This window comes from Ornithodoros turicata, chromosome 3 (genome assembly GCF_037126465.1).
Source record: "Ornithodoros turicata isolate Travis chromosome 3, ASM3712646v1, whole genome shotgun sequence".
In the NCBI taxonomy this organism is placed as follows: domain Eukaryota; kingdom Metazoa; phylum Arthropoda; class Arachnida; order Ixodida; family Argasidae; genus Ornithodoros; species Ornithodoros turicata.
Genome location: NC_088203.1, coordinates 44,844,871 through 44,862,282, shown reverse-complemented (window position 1 = coordinate 44,862,282; position 17,412 = coordinate 44,844,871). Strand labels below are relative to the sequence as shown.

The 17,412-nt window shown below is 44.5% G+C and overlaps 1 protein-coding gene across 1 annotated transcript in view; it reads left to right on the top strand.

Moving 5' to 3' along the window:
* Window positions 1–12,893, top strand: part of LOC135386978 (uncharacterized) — a 112,693-nt gene extending 99,800 nt beyond the window's left edge. Inside the window, exon 7 of the mRNA XM_064616435.1 lies at window positions 12,703–12,893. Coding sequence (XP_064472505.1) covers window positions 12,703–12,759 — 57 coding nt within the window. The 3' untranslated portion in view covers window positions 12,760–12,893. The remainder of the gene's footprint in view (window positions 1–12,702) is intronic.
* The last annotated feature ends 4,519 nt before the right edge of the window (window positions 12,894–17,412 follow it).

Below are 17,412 nucleotides of genomic sequence, written 5' to 3'. Positions count from 1 at the left end.
TTTATTTTTATCTGGCACGGTAAGAGCTGCCCAGTGGTGTAGCCACAGGGGGGGGGGGGGATCTCGAGCTTAGGGGGCATCTCACCTACCACGGGCATACCCATGCAAATCCTGCAAACCGGAAAAGGTGATATTGGGGTGAGGGGGAGGACCAGTGTGACGATCGCGAAAGTTGTTGCAGTTCTTGGCATCTATCTAATCTAAGCAGCGCTTTTGAACGGATTTCAAGGTATGAGTTGTTCAAGATAATTCATAGCCAGAGTTGCTTCGCGGCGCTAACACGCAATTAACATTCAAGATAATTCAGATCTAGTTACATGACCTCATTGGTTGACAGCCTACATGCAATCCTATTGTGAAAGTTCAGATCAATTATTCTAGATTTTCATCTATCACCTTGAGGTGCGCACAAGTATGTGAGTGTTAGTGCACCAGTGATCAGCAGGGGGGGGGGGGAGTGGGGCTGAAGCGGGGCGGGTTTTCGTATTGAGCTCCTTACGTTAAAGGCCTGGCTACGCCACTGAAGCTGCCATGAAGTGCGAAAAGTGCACGGTTTTCAATACGTCTCCAAGGGGGAACCGCAAAAACGACGGGAGCAGCAGCGCTGCATCATCTGTCGCGAAGCGTCGAAAGCTGCCTTTTCTCTCTTCCCGAAATTAACTTAGTCTGGTTCAAGGAGCAGAAGTCTCCTCTCGCCTCAGAAGACATCTCCTCCGTGGTCTGGTCGCACACCGTACAGTGTGAGACACGTCAACAGACCTCTACCTGTCTCTAAACAAATGAAGTCACAATGTTCGACAGCGCTAGAGTTTGGTAGAGTTGAACTACGTTCAAAGCTAGTGGCGAACAAGGTCGCGCCCGAAAGCCACGTTCTTGAGGGGATTACGATTGTCTCTTAAAAAGACGCGACCATCGGTCCCACTTTTCTTTCAATAGGAGGCAGCCAACAATTGCCCATTCGTGGAACCCAGCTCTCCCCTTCCGATCTGTCTACCAACGTCATGATGACGTTTCTCGGGTACAGGTTTATTCTAGTGGCAGGAATTCGGTAAGAATCTCAAGATAGGAAATTTAGTCCGCACATTAATACAGGTGGACCCTACTGGGAAATCACGATGTATGATACGCGCTTGGTCTAGACTCGTGCATCGTTCGGGTATTAGAATGTAAGTGATAGCGTTTTTGTGTGTTATCGGGACATGATGCACAAAAGCACATTCCTCGTTCATGGGATTTGTCAGTATGACCAAGCTGCACTTGGATGAAAACCACCTCTCGACGTCCTGGCTGAGACGGATGTCATGCCACATTCCAGTAAGACAACAACTTTATTTTGGCTTTGGAGAGTGGGGAGGTTCATCGCCACAGGCGCTACTCTACCCCGTTGCTGGTGGGAATGTGGGGAATAAAATAACGAGCCCCGTCACAATAACGATCGAAGTCCGATGGTGTCCAGAAATGTCAGAAGAGCTTTGAGCGCAGAGCGTTGCTGGGCTTGATTAGGCCAGGGACCAAGCAATTTTGATAGGGGGAAGGGGCGAGAGTCCAGCTGACGAAGAGACTCGGAGAGTGTGGTTCGGGAAGGTTGGTAGTGGGAGCAATGAAGAAGAATATGCTCCAGATCCTCAAGCACACCACAGTGGCAGCAGGTGGGAGAGTCAACTTGTCTCAAGCAGTAACGCCACTGAGCTGTAAAGGCCACATCGAGGCGCATTCGGTGGATTAATGCAGCATCTTGACGAGAGGTGTTTCGTGGCATGCGGAAGGCGAGCGTTGGATCAACTCTGCTCAACATAGATGGAGGGAGAATGTCGGCTGTCCATTGGCGGGAAGCCAGGGGTGTCACGAGGCGTCGCAGAATTGAACGGCGGTCTCCTCTCAGCAGAACAATACTGGCCCATTTCCGATACGAGAGTGCTACTTCTGCGCCGCTGTCGGCCTGCTCGTTCCCCACGACATCACAATAGGCTGGAACCCACTGGAGAACTAGCCTGTGGCCTGCCGCGTAGACAGTGTGGTAAGCCATTGACACATCTGTGACTAGGGGTGCGGATGAGCCTCGTATGCCGGAATTTTCAATTGCTTGAAGTGCAGATTTGGAGTCTGTGAAGACTGCCCATTCCCGCGGTGTAAAATCAGCGATGTGTTGTAGAAAGAAAAGGATGGCATAGAGTTCCGCAGCTGTGGAGGAGGTTGGATGTGAAAGGCGTCTTCCGTGCACTACGCCTTCGGATGGTATGACGAATGCTGAGGCAGACTTGTTGTTTCGGGATGCGCCATCGGTATATGCTGCCGTTAACGTAGAAAGCTTCTCGTCTACCAGAGCATCAAAATGGGCTCGGAGGACTTGAGGGGGTACCTGATCTCTTCTTTGCAGAAGGTTAGGATGGCGTACAAAAGTGGGCGGTACCGGTAGAGACCAGGGTGCTTCCGGCGGTATAGTGTCCTTTGTTATGAAGCCAGTGAGAGTCTGGCATGTCCTCTGCGCTACTCGATAGAGTCGCTTTCAGGGCGGTATCGAATTTTCCTGAGGAGCGGGTGGCAGGGAATGTGAGCACGCAAACAGAGGATTAAGTGCCGAGCCGTTTCACGTTCACGGAGAACCTCAATCGGGAGCTCACCAGCTTCAGCCAGTACTTGCCGTGTTTCAGACATTCTTGGAACTCCGAGGCATCGACGAAGGCGTCGAGCAAACAGGGACCGAAGTGTATTTAATGAAGTTGTTGATATCTAGTGCAGAATAGGAAGGCTGTAAAGCACAGTCAACCTCACCAATGCCGCGTGAACCGCGAGCAGGGAATACTGATCACAGCCCCATCCTGAGCCAGAAAGATGTTGAATTGCGGGGAGCCATCACTGCACTTTAGTTTCAAGGTGTTTAATGTGCCGAGCCCAGCGCAAGTCCGAGTCGATTACCACGACAAGGAAGCGGTGGAAGCGTGCCGGCTCAAGCTTCTTTGTACCAAGCCAAAGAGGGAAATTGGCCATAGCTTTGCGCGTGAAAGGGAGCTCGACACACTTTTCGGGTGAAAGGTACATCTCAAGGTGCGTGAGGTACGTATGGATATTATTTAAAGCAAACTGCAGGCGGCGCTGTAAGAGCTTCCAGTAAGAGCTTTACTTGTGTGTTCCCAAAAGTCAGAAAGTGTGAAATTTGACTGGTGACTGGTGAATACGGGCATATGCCCGTATTCACCAGTCCCACTTAGCCACTGGTTTAGTGACGTCTGGTTTAAGTTGATCACGTGAGTACTTCGTCCGCCAATCACGAACAACCACCCCGCTGGTCTAACCCGGCTACCGTGAGGCCCATGGCGGCCTCCATGGAGTTTGTGTGCACAACGCATAGGCCTAATCTACGCTTCGCCGGAAATTTTTCGGCGAAATTCAGGTAAGTTTTGACTTATAAAGCTACTAGAAGCGTTTGTAAGGCGAATGTTGTTGCACTCCAATCAATATTTGCCCTCAAAGTCTCATTTCGTTCGCCGTTCACACAACGTAAACCCGGCGGCCTAGCGATGGTCTAACTCCCATGTATTTGCATAGGACTGATTTAAACTATAGGGGTGGGGGTAGTTTAAAGCCGGTCTACCGCGGAGCAGCTGTGAATGAGCCTTTCGAGAAACAACCCAAAAATAGTTTTTGCTGGACGCTGTTTTCAAGTTTTCAATAGTTTTCAAGTCGAAATTGCGGAAATTAAGCAAAAAGAACGTTGTGAGGAACAGGTGAGCGAAGTAAGTGAAGTAATAAACCTGCCAGTGAGTTAAAAGTTAACGATCGGTATGAAGTGAAATTTTGAAATCCGCTCTCCTAATTTAGGACCAACATCGTCAAATTTAGTGATGTCAACATTGGCAGCTAGACACAAGTCACTTTCCGATCCAAAGCTGACAGGAAGTCGTGCACAAACAGCTGTTACTTCCAGCAACAAAAACGACGCTGATTGTGCGTGGTACTTTTAATACAGCCCCTAGTGCCTCTGTTATACATCACTAACAATAGTTCGTGCTGTGCTGCCGTTACTGGTTCTGATTGATACATTTAACGACTTGCTGCACACTACAGTGATCGCCGATACTTGTGAACGAGCTTTGTGTTCCTAGATTACTGTTAAGTGTTTCCTGTTAAAAATGCAACCATCGTGTTTGTCTTCTAAACTAAACGGAGGTCACAAGAGGGAGGGGAGGTTCCGTGGAGCAGTTATACCTCCATGTGCCTTACAGCTATACAGCGGAGTATGGTACATGTTACCCAGCATGTAAAGGCACAAATATCAAGCACGTAGCTCGCCTTTGAAATGCTATGAGTGACATTCAAAAATAGTAGCATTGAGAGGGTACCTGGAGTTATATGTTGGATGTCGCAGTGCATTAACAAGGTACAATATTTCAGATCTGACTCTGGAAAGGGCACCATATGGAAGAAGCTCTAGATCCCCTTGGAAGCTTGATTTGCTTGCCCAGAAAGATGCAAGCCCCATAGGAAAGCACTATTGTGTTCTGTCATTATGAAAGCACTAATGTTTTTTGGAAATCACTATGAGCATGTTTGTTGGCGCAATTTTGTGCTGATGAGATCTGGCTATGCTTATCGGCTTCAATGCAGAATGCTGCTGTATATGTCGACTGGGAGAAATTTTGACAAAAAAGCGTGTATTTAGGATATCAGACTTGGTTATTCGATAAAAGTACAGGTAGAAATATCCCGCAGAGGCATACAAGGAAATATTGTGAGCAGCGTTTTGTGTCGACGAATTTGTATGGACAAATAAGAGCCTTCACGGGGGCATATAAACACAACACTAGAGTGTCAAACAGCCCATGTAGTCATGATGTCGATGCCACTGTCAGGTGTGCGCACATGCTGCGTGCAAAATTGTGAGCAGGTTTCACCTTGCCGGTTCAGGAGAAAATCCACAGAGAAGTGAAGGTCTCAAAATTTTATAAGGACGCACATGTAAGTACATGTGTAGCTAAAATGTGTGCGCTACCGCTTCCAGCACACCACACCAGAAGGGGAGGGCAAATATGCCAACAACCACCATTTCTGCAATGATGATGTACCGTAATATTAGAAAATATTCAAGGTGAAAGCTACTTGCTTTTATGCTCACATTTATCATCTGCTAACAGTAGATGTGGCTTTGTAGACTGCCACCGCAAGAGACAAAACACAAGGAACCTGGCTGCAGACTTTATCAAAGCAACATATTTCTGGGATGCGATTACTGCCAATACAAGCCCATGACCATGATTCACACAGTGTTCCCCTTCATTGTGTGAGCAGCACTGTGTATGCCCAACACTTTGTTTCTTTTTTTCCAAATTATCTGTTATGGGCACAGCAGTGCCTGTACCTCATGCTTTTGAGTTGTTTCTTTGCATTAAATCAATAAAACTTGTTATGCATTTCCATAAGGATTATTATTATTAAGGATATCAAGTATTTGTTGTGAAGTACAGATGTTTGTCCCATGCCACATGCTATGGAAAAAAGAAATATTTACTACATTGTGCATGGAGACACAACTCCAATGCATTGATAGTGCAACAGAGCGGAATTCTATTGGGCAGTTTAGCGTGAAAAGCAGAACTACTAGCTGACACTCTTACTGCACAGGAAGTACCAACACTGAACAGTTGAAATTACTGCTGTACATTGGACATGAAGAGTGATTGAATATCGGAAATGCTATCTGTTACACATAACGAGCAAATAGAGATCATGAAAAAGGGAACTGTGATGGAAGGACATGTAGGGTGTGTCTGAGCCGGTGCAAAGAGAACCAGTAACACAATTACCAGTACCGTGGAATATATGTAGATCACAGGGACCTGTTGTTATTGGTAGTGCTGTTTTTCCACCTTGTACTGCGGCGCACAAGTACATTGATCTGTCTGAAACGCAGCTAGGCTGAGGACAGTCACCACGTGGCAGATTGACATTTGTATCGTCTGTGCTAAATCATGGGTATCATTATAATGTGACTGCAGATGTATGACAGATCATGTGATCTGAGAACACAGGCATGCTCATTTTTTGCAAGATTTCCTGGCAAATCTCACATGCTATGCATTGTTGACAGCTGTCATGATACTGATGTCATGACATGGTGGCGACACGGATGTTAACGACACTCCAGCTTTACACTGGTGTGATCTGTGCACTTGTTTTGTAGTCTCATATGCTGTAAGGCGCAAATCTTAAGAATAGAAAAACACGTCTTTGTGTAATCAGGTCACAAGATTTATTCTATACATCTGCATTCACATCCACATTGCAACCATGCCTCTATTTATCATGAATGCCCAAATGCCTGTAATTTCGTTCTGTTGTGTCTGTCTTCAATGTGTTCTAAATAGCTGAGTTCGAGCAATAAGTATAGAATAGTAGAAATTGTAGTAACACTGCATGAACCAAACCAATGGTCACTTCTAATATACACTTCACTTCACTGTACTTTCAATTATGTTGCAACTTCGTTCTCCTTACACCAGTACAGGTACGTGCTAAGTGCCCACGGTTCTTCCTTTTTGACATGTCCTGTATATTACCTGATAGGACAGGTACTCCCATTGCGTACTAGCTCACCTCTCCATTGACTCACACTCCACCCCTAAATGCACAGCAGTGAATGAAGGATGAACGCAATATGGGCATACTACCGTCACAAAATTCTGATGTAATTAAGGGTGTTGTTATCAGCACCATTAGAAATGATTCTAATATGTATGAATCTGTCACTCGAAAGCCCACAGGAAAGAGTGCCTATAGATGCTGTTCCAATGCAAGACACTACGGCACTCATTTACATTTCGAAAGATTGAAGCTTCCTTCCTTCACATCATCACCAGGAGAATATGTGGCGCCTCAAGCATACTAGTTTTACTGCATAACTGGCACAAAATGCCCGTGACATATGTTACACCTTCTTATTTAGTTTGTTTCAGGAAAGCAGTTCTTCAATGCAAAACGTGAAGAAAACTAATTGTCGTACAGATATGTGGCTGGAACGTGACTAACCCTGCTTAAATGCATGAAAAACATGTAATTGTAAGAGTAGAAACCATTGCTTCAGGAATATTGCGGTTGTGTATGCGGAATTTTTCCTTTCCTCTAAAGAGGAGTTTCGCACTACCTCTACCTCTGTTTCTTTTTGTAACCCTGCCCCCTCTCACTTTTTTTTGTAATGCACCCTTATGGGTACATAAAGTTCAATAAAGTGTAATGAAATAACTATATGCCCTTCCTGTGTGCCAACATAGATGTGTTTGCCCAAAATCTGTGAAACTGTTGTTGCTGTTGGGTGCTGTTAACTTGCAAACCATTCCCCCCTCCCCATACGTCACCTATTAATTTCCAGAATACACCAGCTGAAGACATCGCATGTTCATCACTGGCTATTGAAGTTAGGTGGTCAGCCATGCAAAAACATCTATGTTATTTTTCTGAATATTAAGCAATGTCCCACATTTCTGCTCCCAGACTTTGTCCTTGATGATGCAGTACACCGCGTTCACTACCCTAATATACTGTCTGGTTGTGTAGCTTTGTGCTGACACAGCTGAATGAATATGTCGGCTTTTGCAAAGTTACAACTGCCAAAGTGTCTCAAAAAATAACATAAAATGTGGAAGAAAGATATACAATCCTGTACTTCCTAAAAAATAATAGCAGCACATTGTAGATAAGATGCATCTGATTTCAAGTTTCATTCTTTTCTTTATATGAGCTTAATTGCATTGCATTCATTTGTCCATTGCAGCCTTCCACTTACTGTCCATTACATATCAATGCAGAAAGCTAGCAGGCAATGATCAGTGCTGCTGTTTGCTTTGATATTCCATGGTGTTGTTTCTCAAGAAATAGCACAATCTCTCAACACACAGCTGTGCAGTTTATAACTGTGTAACTACGCGTGTAAAGTGTAACACAGTGTGAAAAAAACACTGTGTAAAGAGAAGCAGAGGTCACACGGGGCTCTCATGTGATTTTACTGTCAAAGTTGAGCTATCTGTGTCAGATTGAAATGGTAAGTGCAACTGCATCACCATAGAAATTCTTTCTGAACAAAAAGTCTAAATTAAAAGCCTCAGCTGGCATATTATAGCATGGCATCAGCTGTGGGGAGTTTTTAGGCATTGGTGGTGGTGATTGTTTAGCATGTAATGGTGCAATGATAATGGAAGTGAGATTGTTTACAATGCCAGCATGAAGTCAAGAGAGGAGCTTATAATGAATGAGCGCAGAAAAAGTCCCTGACCAGGTATGTAAGTGTTTCCTCAATAATATATGACTCTGAACAAGCAAGCACAATGCAAATAGCAGCACAGATTTGCTTGTAGCTGATGTTGCAGCTGTTGTTGTATGTGTTTGCCTGTGTCCATTGTATGTTTGCTCCACCCTTGAAACACCATTATTGAGACAAATAAGACCTGTACGAGATATTTGACCCATTTTAACAGCAAAGAGAAGATTGTTTGTATTTTGTGTATGTGGTCTCAATAAACAACAAACTCTGAATGGCTCGGATCTATTTTAACGACACTAAAGTGTGCCCTTTTATTTTTGCAGATATGGCGTCTGTGATGTCAAGTGCGCTCAATATATGACTGTAGGACAAGTGTGTACATTCCCATTCTGTTAAGTTCCAGCAACTGACAGTCACAGCACAGCCAGTCTTTGTTAGCTGAACAGAATAAATCACTTCAGTGCTTGATGATTTGTACAAGAATGTTATATGCAGAGATACGGAGGTAAAGGAGGTCACAATTAACCATAGCACCGCACTGATAGAACGACAGGAGGTCACGACACTGGCAACTTCCACACAACTCACAGGCAGGGGCACCCTGGGTAACATAACGAAAACAGCGCTAACACGCACACACACAGGACGCGGATGTAAACAGGACTGCACAGTTCGTTTTCAGTCGTGGGCCCGAACAAACGCAGCCAGCGAAGCGATGCTTTAACGCGTTGCAGATTTGTGACACCTTGTAAAGTACCACGTCAATTTCTTGAAAGCATAACGCTATAAAAGTTATGCGAGTGGGAGTCCGATGCAGGATATGGCCACCCTTGCACCAATGTTATTGCTGTTTACTTACAGGCAGCCTACCGTGACGATGCGCCTGCAAACACGCTGCGCACATGACACCAGACTTGAAAGCGTAAAAACACGCTGCTGACGTGCCCCAGCGATCGAAAGGCTATCTTGATCATTGCAATTCACCACACAGGCCGCACAACAAACGATAAACAAGCGATGGTCCATGGAGGTGCAGTTATTATACGCAACCACAATCGACGAACGAACACTGACAAAAGTACAACGATCGCCTCCACGAGAATACGTACTCCTGCCTCTTCAATAACATGGCAAACGCGCTGTTTTACCGGTCATATTAACAAACACAAAGGCAGGCTTAACCGCCGGACACCCACACACCATCCCGCAACCACCTGTAGCAGCGCCAGCCAGCGCCGCCTGAACTATTCTTTATCAACCTCATAACAAACAAACAAACAAAAAAGAAAGGGAGTCTTCCTCTTTGCGGCTTTTCCGTCGTCTGCTAATTTCTCCCTCCCCTCACCCGTCTCGTGACAATGTGAATAATGCGCATGCGTTGTGGTCAAACGGGCTTCAGAGCCGGAGAGATCATGTGATCAACTTAAACCAGGCGTCACTAAACCAGTGGCTAAGTGGGACTGGTGAATACGGGCAAAGGTGTTTAATGTGCCGAGCCCAGCGCAAGTCCGAGTCGATTACCACGACAAGGAAGCGGTGGAAGCGTGCCGGCTCAAGCTTCTTTGTACCAAGCCAAAGAAGGAAATTGGCCATAGCTTTGCGCGTGAAAGGGAGCTCGACACACTTTTCGGGTGAAAGGTACATCTCAAGGTGCGTGAGGTACACTGTTAGAAGAAAAGGTATAGAAGAGGTATAACGAAGGGATAAACCAGGACTAAACTACCATATTTATACCTCATCACCAACGTCTATACCCCGTTTAAACCATGTGGGAGGTATAAATCGCCGAGGCTATACCTTCAACGCCAGTTGTGGGTATAATAAGGTATTTCTCTCTTGCGTTTATACTTTCGGTGTTTTGTATACCTTGAGATGTGAACCTGTGGTACCACAGTAATTTGTGGTGGAGACAGTATACCATCTCAGCTAAACAGTAATTTAATTAGGAAACACAGTCACCAATACAGTTGCATCGTAATTAATAGGGGGAATGGTTTATAGCTGCGTGCTATTTCTTTCTGAAATGACCAAATCTACGCGTCCCCACTCATATAGTTGCTTGCCGGGCGAAGGTGCCCCACACTTTGCGAAGCCACGATGTATTATACCAGTATCTGTTCTCCACCAAATCCTCCCACGTTGCTTCTTGCTTTGCGAGTAATCTGCATGAGCTCTCCTCTACGTTTTACACCTGCACTTTGTGAATATGAGTTTGTGGGTACGTTTGTGTGCGTGCGTGTCCAGGTATTTTCTTTCTCTTTTTCCTTCTTGAGGTAGTTGTTGTTATTAAAGCACTTGTCGCTGAATATTATTTTGTTCTAATTTTGTTACGAGCTGGATCAGGGAAGTGCCACCCCTATATAGCGCTGAAAAAAATCGAATATTCCAGTTTTTCAAGATTACAGCCCGGGTTCGAAAATATACCCTCACGGGGATATATGTTTACACCATGAGGTGCAAATAATATACCTTCAGGGAGGTATAAAGTTACTATACCTCGGGGGAGGTATAGCGTTTATACCTCAAAAGGTATGCGCCCTGGGACAAGCCGTTTATACCCTAAAAGGTATACATTTTTCTAACAGTGTACGTATGGATATTATTTAAAGCAAACTGCAGGCGGCGCTGTAAGAGCTTCCAGTAAGAGCTTTACTTGTGTGTTCCCAAAAGTCAGAAAGTGTGAAATTTTAATACTTAATAAACGAATAAATTACTTATTGTTCGACGCTTTTCCTGGAGTTGTGAGACCATTAATCCTGAATGGCCGAACAACATGCATGGCGCCCAAACCGTCGGCAAATACCGAACACGGGGGAGGGGGGTTGTCGTGTGTCCCATTTCGCTGCAATGTATGCTGTGCTGCAAGTGAAATACGGTGCTCATAACGAATATCAGTATTACACTCTTTCGTTATTAGGAATTTGAAAACCAGTTTGTTCTGTCACTTCGGGTTTGATTACAGCATGCTAGGAAGCGCAGCGCAGTGTGCTTTGCATACATGGACCATTGAGTTAATGTACAATGTTTATGAAATAGCTTTTTAAAAAGCTGCTTCAAAGGTTTTTTGGTTATTTCAAAGTTCAAATAACTGGATATTAAGGGGGAAACCAGTAGAATTTCCTTGTAGCCAGGACACGCCGAAAGGCGAGACAACGAGGAAGGCACGTGATTAACCGGTTGGAATGTATAACGTCGCATTTTTATTGGTTCAGTCAATCTCATTTGCAGTGCGCCCAGCGCTGTATAAGCTCTCTCAAACTATGAGTTCTATGGGGACCTGTTACTGTTGGTCTCTACCAAGCTTAGCTCAATTTTTGGCCCCGTCTAGGATTGGATAGAGTAAATTGTGAGGGACGGTATCAAATTCTAGAGAGCTGCGCACTGGGTATGGAGGGTTCTAATAATAGATCAGAGGTTGTCTGCAGTACCTTCATCTGGCTCAACGTAGGTCTGATTGCACATTTTTACTATCGCTCAATCCTTGGCGACGATGCCACAAACGAAACACTCAAGTCGTAATGTTTTTACTACTACTTCGACGATTTCCGAACGCAAGCCTTTTCGAACTGTTCGGGTGAAATCCGGACAGGTGGCTGCCCTAGCTGTCACATGCATTGTGTATGGCGGTGCTTTACTCATGTGCGCTGGAGGGTGACAAGGGAGCCCAATAACGTATTGTTCGTGATAAGAATGTGCCAATGCACGGTTGTATACACTTCATGGCGCATAAGCGGCGGTAGACAGCGAGAAGAAAGGCACTGCAGAAATAGCTTACGAAAGTCTTCCGAGAAATTGCACGGGGCTACACCAAGTGCAGCATCGCTGGAAAGCCTTTCACAGTTAACACTTTCTTCGTGCTCGAAGGGCGATTGGCATGGGTACGTACCGTGGAAAATCAGACAGTTACACATAGCAACACCTATATATAGTTGCGAGGTCTTTTGGTGCTTTTTCTTCAAGTGCCATTTTTCGAAACGTTTTCAGATGCATCGATATCTTAAGAATAACCAACCACAGCTTTACTGCATTGCTTTGGCGCTTTGCTGGATTTGCTGTTTGTTCTCGTTCCTGGTTCCTTATGCGTGAATTCAGGCAGAACTGTCCACACTCTTTACTGTTTTATCTCATATGAAACAAAGTACATTTACTCAGCATGTTATTTGCGTGTCATTTTAAATGAATTTTTCTTACGGGCTGTCTGCACTCTGCAAGAGTCACATGTAAAAAAGCGCTTTTAGTGCTCCTATGTGTGGGTGTTATTTTGGCTTTGCCTTCGATTTGACGCGTCAAAGATTTCTTTTTGAGTAAGTCCATTCGGCGAACACTGTACAAAGCGCACACGGAAAAGCAGGAAACGGAGCACACGGAAAAGCACGGAAACAACAGCTCACAGCCACATTTAATTGCTAAAAGACACGGCGTCAACAGGGTTCTCTACTTTTCTTTTCCAGGGAGCAAGCGTGGACGGAGCATGTAACGAAGCAACAAACTTGGACAAGGATCATTGAAGCGCACGCTACTTCTGCATGACACATGAAGAAGAACGGCATCTGAATTGTTCATTTCTCTCGGAAACAAAGAGTGAAAAAATGGCGGCTGTTCCAGAGCAATAAAATCCTGCATTATGCGTAAATTGCGAATACATTTGTGCCGAAAACGCGTTGTTGATGTTGAATTGCGTGTTGCAGAACAACATTGTTTTCGTAATGTTGAACGGGGTGTTTCATCGCTACTTGCAATATATACTATGGATAATTACTCGCGGCACAATTACTTGTAGAAAATATCACGATGAGCTTCAGAGTGAGGACTATATTGACAGTCATTGGAACAAAGGCTAGAAGTGGTTTTAGGGAAATGGCGTTGTTGGGCTGGATTTGACCATCGACCAAGTAATTTTGTCCTAGTGTGAGTCTAGCTGAACTCAATAGCTCCTTAAATAAACTGCATACAACTGCGACAGTACCAACCGTAATGCGCGCTGGACTCCCTGGGATCAAAAAGCAGGAAACGTTTCCCGCCGTTCACTGCTGAGCCTCGACTGCTGCATTAACTTGCATCGCTGCTCAAAGGCAGAAAGCGCAATGACCATCGACAATAGCGCACGTCATCATAATCCGCTAGCCAGTGTTACGACCGTTCACATTCTGTTGTGCAGTTTTAAGTTTCAAGGTGAGCCTGTGAAATGTGCATGAAGTTGCAGTGACGCCGAGAGTTAAAGGGTCTCTGACCAGAACCTGGTCAATGTCTTTGTTTGTATGGATAACGAACCTACATGGTGCCTCAAAGTTACAACTGAAACGCTTCGTCTCTGCGGAGCCGCCAACTATTCCAAACAAGGAGCCGAAAAGCGGTTTCGATTTTTGCCCTCAACTCGTGCGATCAGCGCAAAACTCTAGCTATTATGCAGTGGTTTTCCCATGTGTATGACGTCAAACGCCCGCGACGTTTATTGGTGGAAAGTCCACACCGGAAGTTCGGGTAGTTTCCGCAACTTCCGTATTGCTGGGTGCTTTTTCAATATGGACGCGGAAGCACAGCGGAGCCGACAAGTCAGCTCTTCAGCTACCTTTCAGCAGCTGAGAGGCACCTGTTACGTGCAGCAGAGTTTGGAGGCCTTGCTTTTGAAATGTTGAGCCGCGAATCGACTTCAGCATGAAGAGGAAGTTCCAACGACAGACCGTTAGATTATGACCCGCCATAGTTAGATGAGCTTTCAGCATCCATCACGATGAAGCACATGAACATATAATTGGGTGTTTACGTCGCGAGACAACTGAGATCATGAGCGACGCCACAGCGGTCGGTCTGTGGATTGCTTTTGCCCACCTGAGGGTTCTTTAACGTGCGATGAAAGCTCATCACACGGCACCCCGTATTTAACGTCCCTCGCGGAAGACGGCGTGTCTAAGCAACTTGTACCCTGCCACCAAGTTGCTGGCGTCCTCGGCCGGGTTCGAACCCGCGATCTCGGGATCAGAAGGCGAACACGCTACCGACTGAGCCACCGAGGCCGGTGAAGCACATGAACAGTTTGTGTAAATTTCATGTTTGACGGCGCCGTGTAAAGGGGCCGGAGTGGTTCATTGCATAATAATGCCGAAAGAAGTCGAGTGCTTATGTTGCAAGGAGCTGCTCTTAAAGTAGCATATTTAGAACTTCCGAGAGCAGCACGAACCTAGCGCTCATATTCACAAGTAAGAAGCGTACGTGTCTCATGCACAATCATGCTGGTTGGTTTCAATACAAAATAGTTTTTCTGAACTTTTCGTTATTCGTCACTTATCCAGAAAGAGTGCAGCTGAATTAATACTCGGCGTCCTACTAGCTTTAGCTGTGTTCAAAGCTTGTGATACGTACACTACATACCAACAGTTCGTGAGATAAGTGTTGCACAAACTTGAAAAAAAAAAAAAAGAGAATCGTTATACCAGTCTGCGCGGTGAACAGGATATGCAAAGCCTTTCCTATAGTAACTACTACATGCTTTAAATACCCAAGGTACTAGGTGGAAGTACCCCCTACAGGGTGTACCCTTGCAATTTCAGCTGTAGACACATGTCGGTAATCATGTAACTATAATAATGACCCGCCTCCCCCCGAACTTTTTTCAACACTCCTCCATGCTTGGGATTCTGGATAAACCACTGTGCTGACCCCTGACACAAAGCACCATCTCATCAGCCTGCTCCGCCTGGTAAGAATTACATTGGGCTCTCAATTCCATCACAGACACAAATCCAATCCTGTTCCGACGCATCCTTTTGTCCACCCATTCAGTCAATATGTTGTAAGTGTTGTTCGAACTCTTACTGTCTGATAGCACCCATATAGTATTGCTTAAGCACCTCAAGTATATTAATGATCGTTATGTGGAAGTAAATCAGACTGTTATGCAGGTTACCCTGTGTGTGACCTTGGTTCCTGCTCTGTCCTCCAGAAGTGCTCACTACACATCGAAAACCCCAATCTTCCATGCATGATGTAAAACCCCAGTTCGCTTGCTTCCTAGCCATTTTTTCAGTCTCAATCTTCCTTTTGTGTGCAAAGTGCACACCCAGTTCGAGTAGGATGTAGACCTTGAGGAACCAAGCTTTGTATCTTGGGCTGCTCAAATACTCAAATAGGCATGTTTTAGTCAAAGATGATGTAACATGAAATGTGGTTCATATAGTTTATTGTGGCACTCAGATAATATCTTCATAATATGTCTGCAGAGATTGCTCCAAATTAGCATATCTGATGCAGCGTCATACATTATTGGGCTTCTGGGAAAAATCATGATTCACCTGATACAGACGGCAGCCTTTGTAACGGTGTCTGACACATTTTTAGCAGCCACTGTTTTAAAATATGCATTAAAAATGCTCCAACTATGAAAGTATCACAAAGTTCTTCATTTCATTTGTCTACTTTAAGACCCTTGTTAAGGGATTTACATAAAGGGGGAGGTTTTTTATCCAAAAAAGACAAATACCAAAATGATGTACACAAAATTCGTTCACTCACCACAAAGAAATTCACTCGATCTGAAAACGATCATAGCACTTGGAAATAAATGACTATACATTTTGTTCAGATGCTATGTGGGCAGGAACGTCATTCCAGTTTGACACCATCAGCTGGTGCGGAGAGTAGAGGAATTTTTTCATTTGTGTAGGTGGATCAAGTACTTTGTGCTAGTCATCAAGTCTTGGAAGTAACTTGTGAGGGGATTGACAGTAAGTGGGGTGGGGAGGAGTGTGACCGTAATATAACTTATGAAAGAATGCCAGGCCTGATACCTTTCATCTGGTAATCAAAGGAGTAAGAAAGAGTTTGGCTTTAATGGCTGAGACGCAGGAAAAAGGATGATAATCACGATCAACAAACCGTGCGGTTCTGTACAAATTCTACTTTGTCGATTAAGAGATGTTGGGATGGGTTCCAGATTGCAGAGGCATATTCCAGTTCTTTTGAACATGGCAGTTGATGTCCTGAGACTGGAACACATAGAAAAGGCAAATACATACAAAGCATCAAGTGCCTAAGAAATGAATGATGAAAGAAGGCATTCACTGGAAAGGTTAGCCAGTAGTAGGACTTGAACCCACATCTTCTGTATTACCCGTCCAGGGCCCTTTCCAATTGAGCTAAGCTAACACGTCTTTCCAGTGACTTCCAAGGGTGCAGATGTACCCTAGGAATAGGTTTATGGGCAGGAGAACATTAGTCACTGTTATTATACAGTCATACCTCTCTGTCCAGTATGATCACTGCAGAGCACATTTACAGGAACTCACGGGCACAAAACTTGCATAATAAATATGTAATAACCTCAAACAGCTATTATATATAGTAACTGGGACATGGAACTCCAATAGCAGATGGTCTGGCAGTACAACACAGGTAATCTTGCCATCACTATATTTTTCCCAAAATGCTGAAAATAAATCGATAGAATTACTGCAGTGAACTGCTCAATTTTTCACCTCAGATATATTTTTAGCACTCTGTCTTTCATGTTCCAAAATATACATGCATCGAACCTGCAAAAGCTTGTGTGTGTAAGTAGAGTCACACATCTCATGTGCAACAGGCAGGTCAAAGTTGTATTGAGATATGTCAATTCCTTACACCTGCTCACCACCTGTAGATTCCTTTAAAGGGAACAAAAAACTTTTTGTTAGTAACGACTTCACGCTATATACCACATTTATAGAAGAAATTGGTCCTGTACCTGACGAAAAATTGTCATGACCATTGCCAGATGCCTTCCTCTCCTGTTCCTTCCACTTCCATGAAGTCATCACCCTAACATTGTTAAAAAGAGCCATATAAATGCGATAACTGAGATATTACCACTACGAGCATACAGCAAATCACAACCACATAAATAAAATACACAACTGCACCGAGCTGTCCACATTTTCACACACACACACACACACACAAATACATAACAGAGTGGCCTATCTCTAATCAACAAGTTTGTGTAACTCTGTTTTGCAACTGGACACAGGAAGGCCATTTCCAATCAGCTGAAAAAATTTGTTCGGAAGAGGAACGGTTTCTGCTGAATTCTGTAGTTGGTCCGTAGCAGTGGAACCTTGTAAGGTGGTACAGTGATGGATTTCATACCGTAATGGCAAGTGTTTGGGATGGCGCTAAAAGATCCTGAA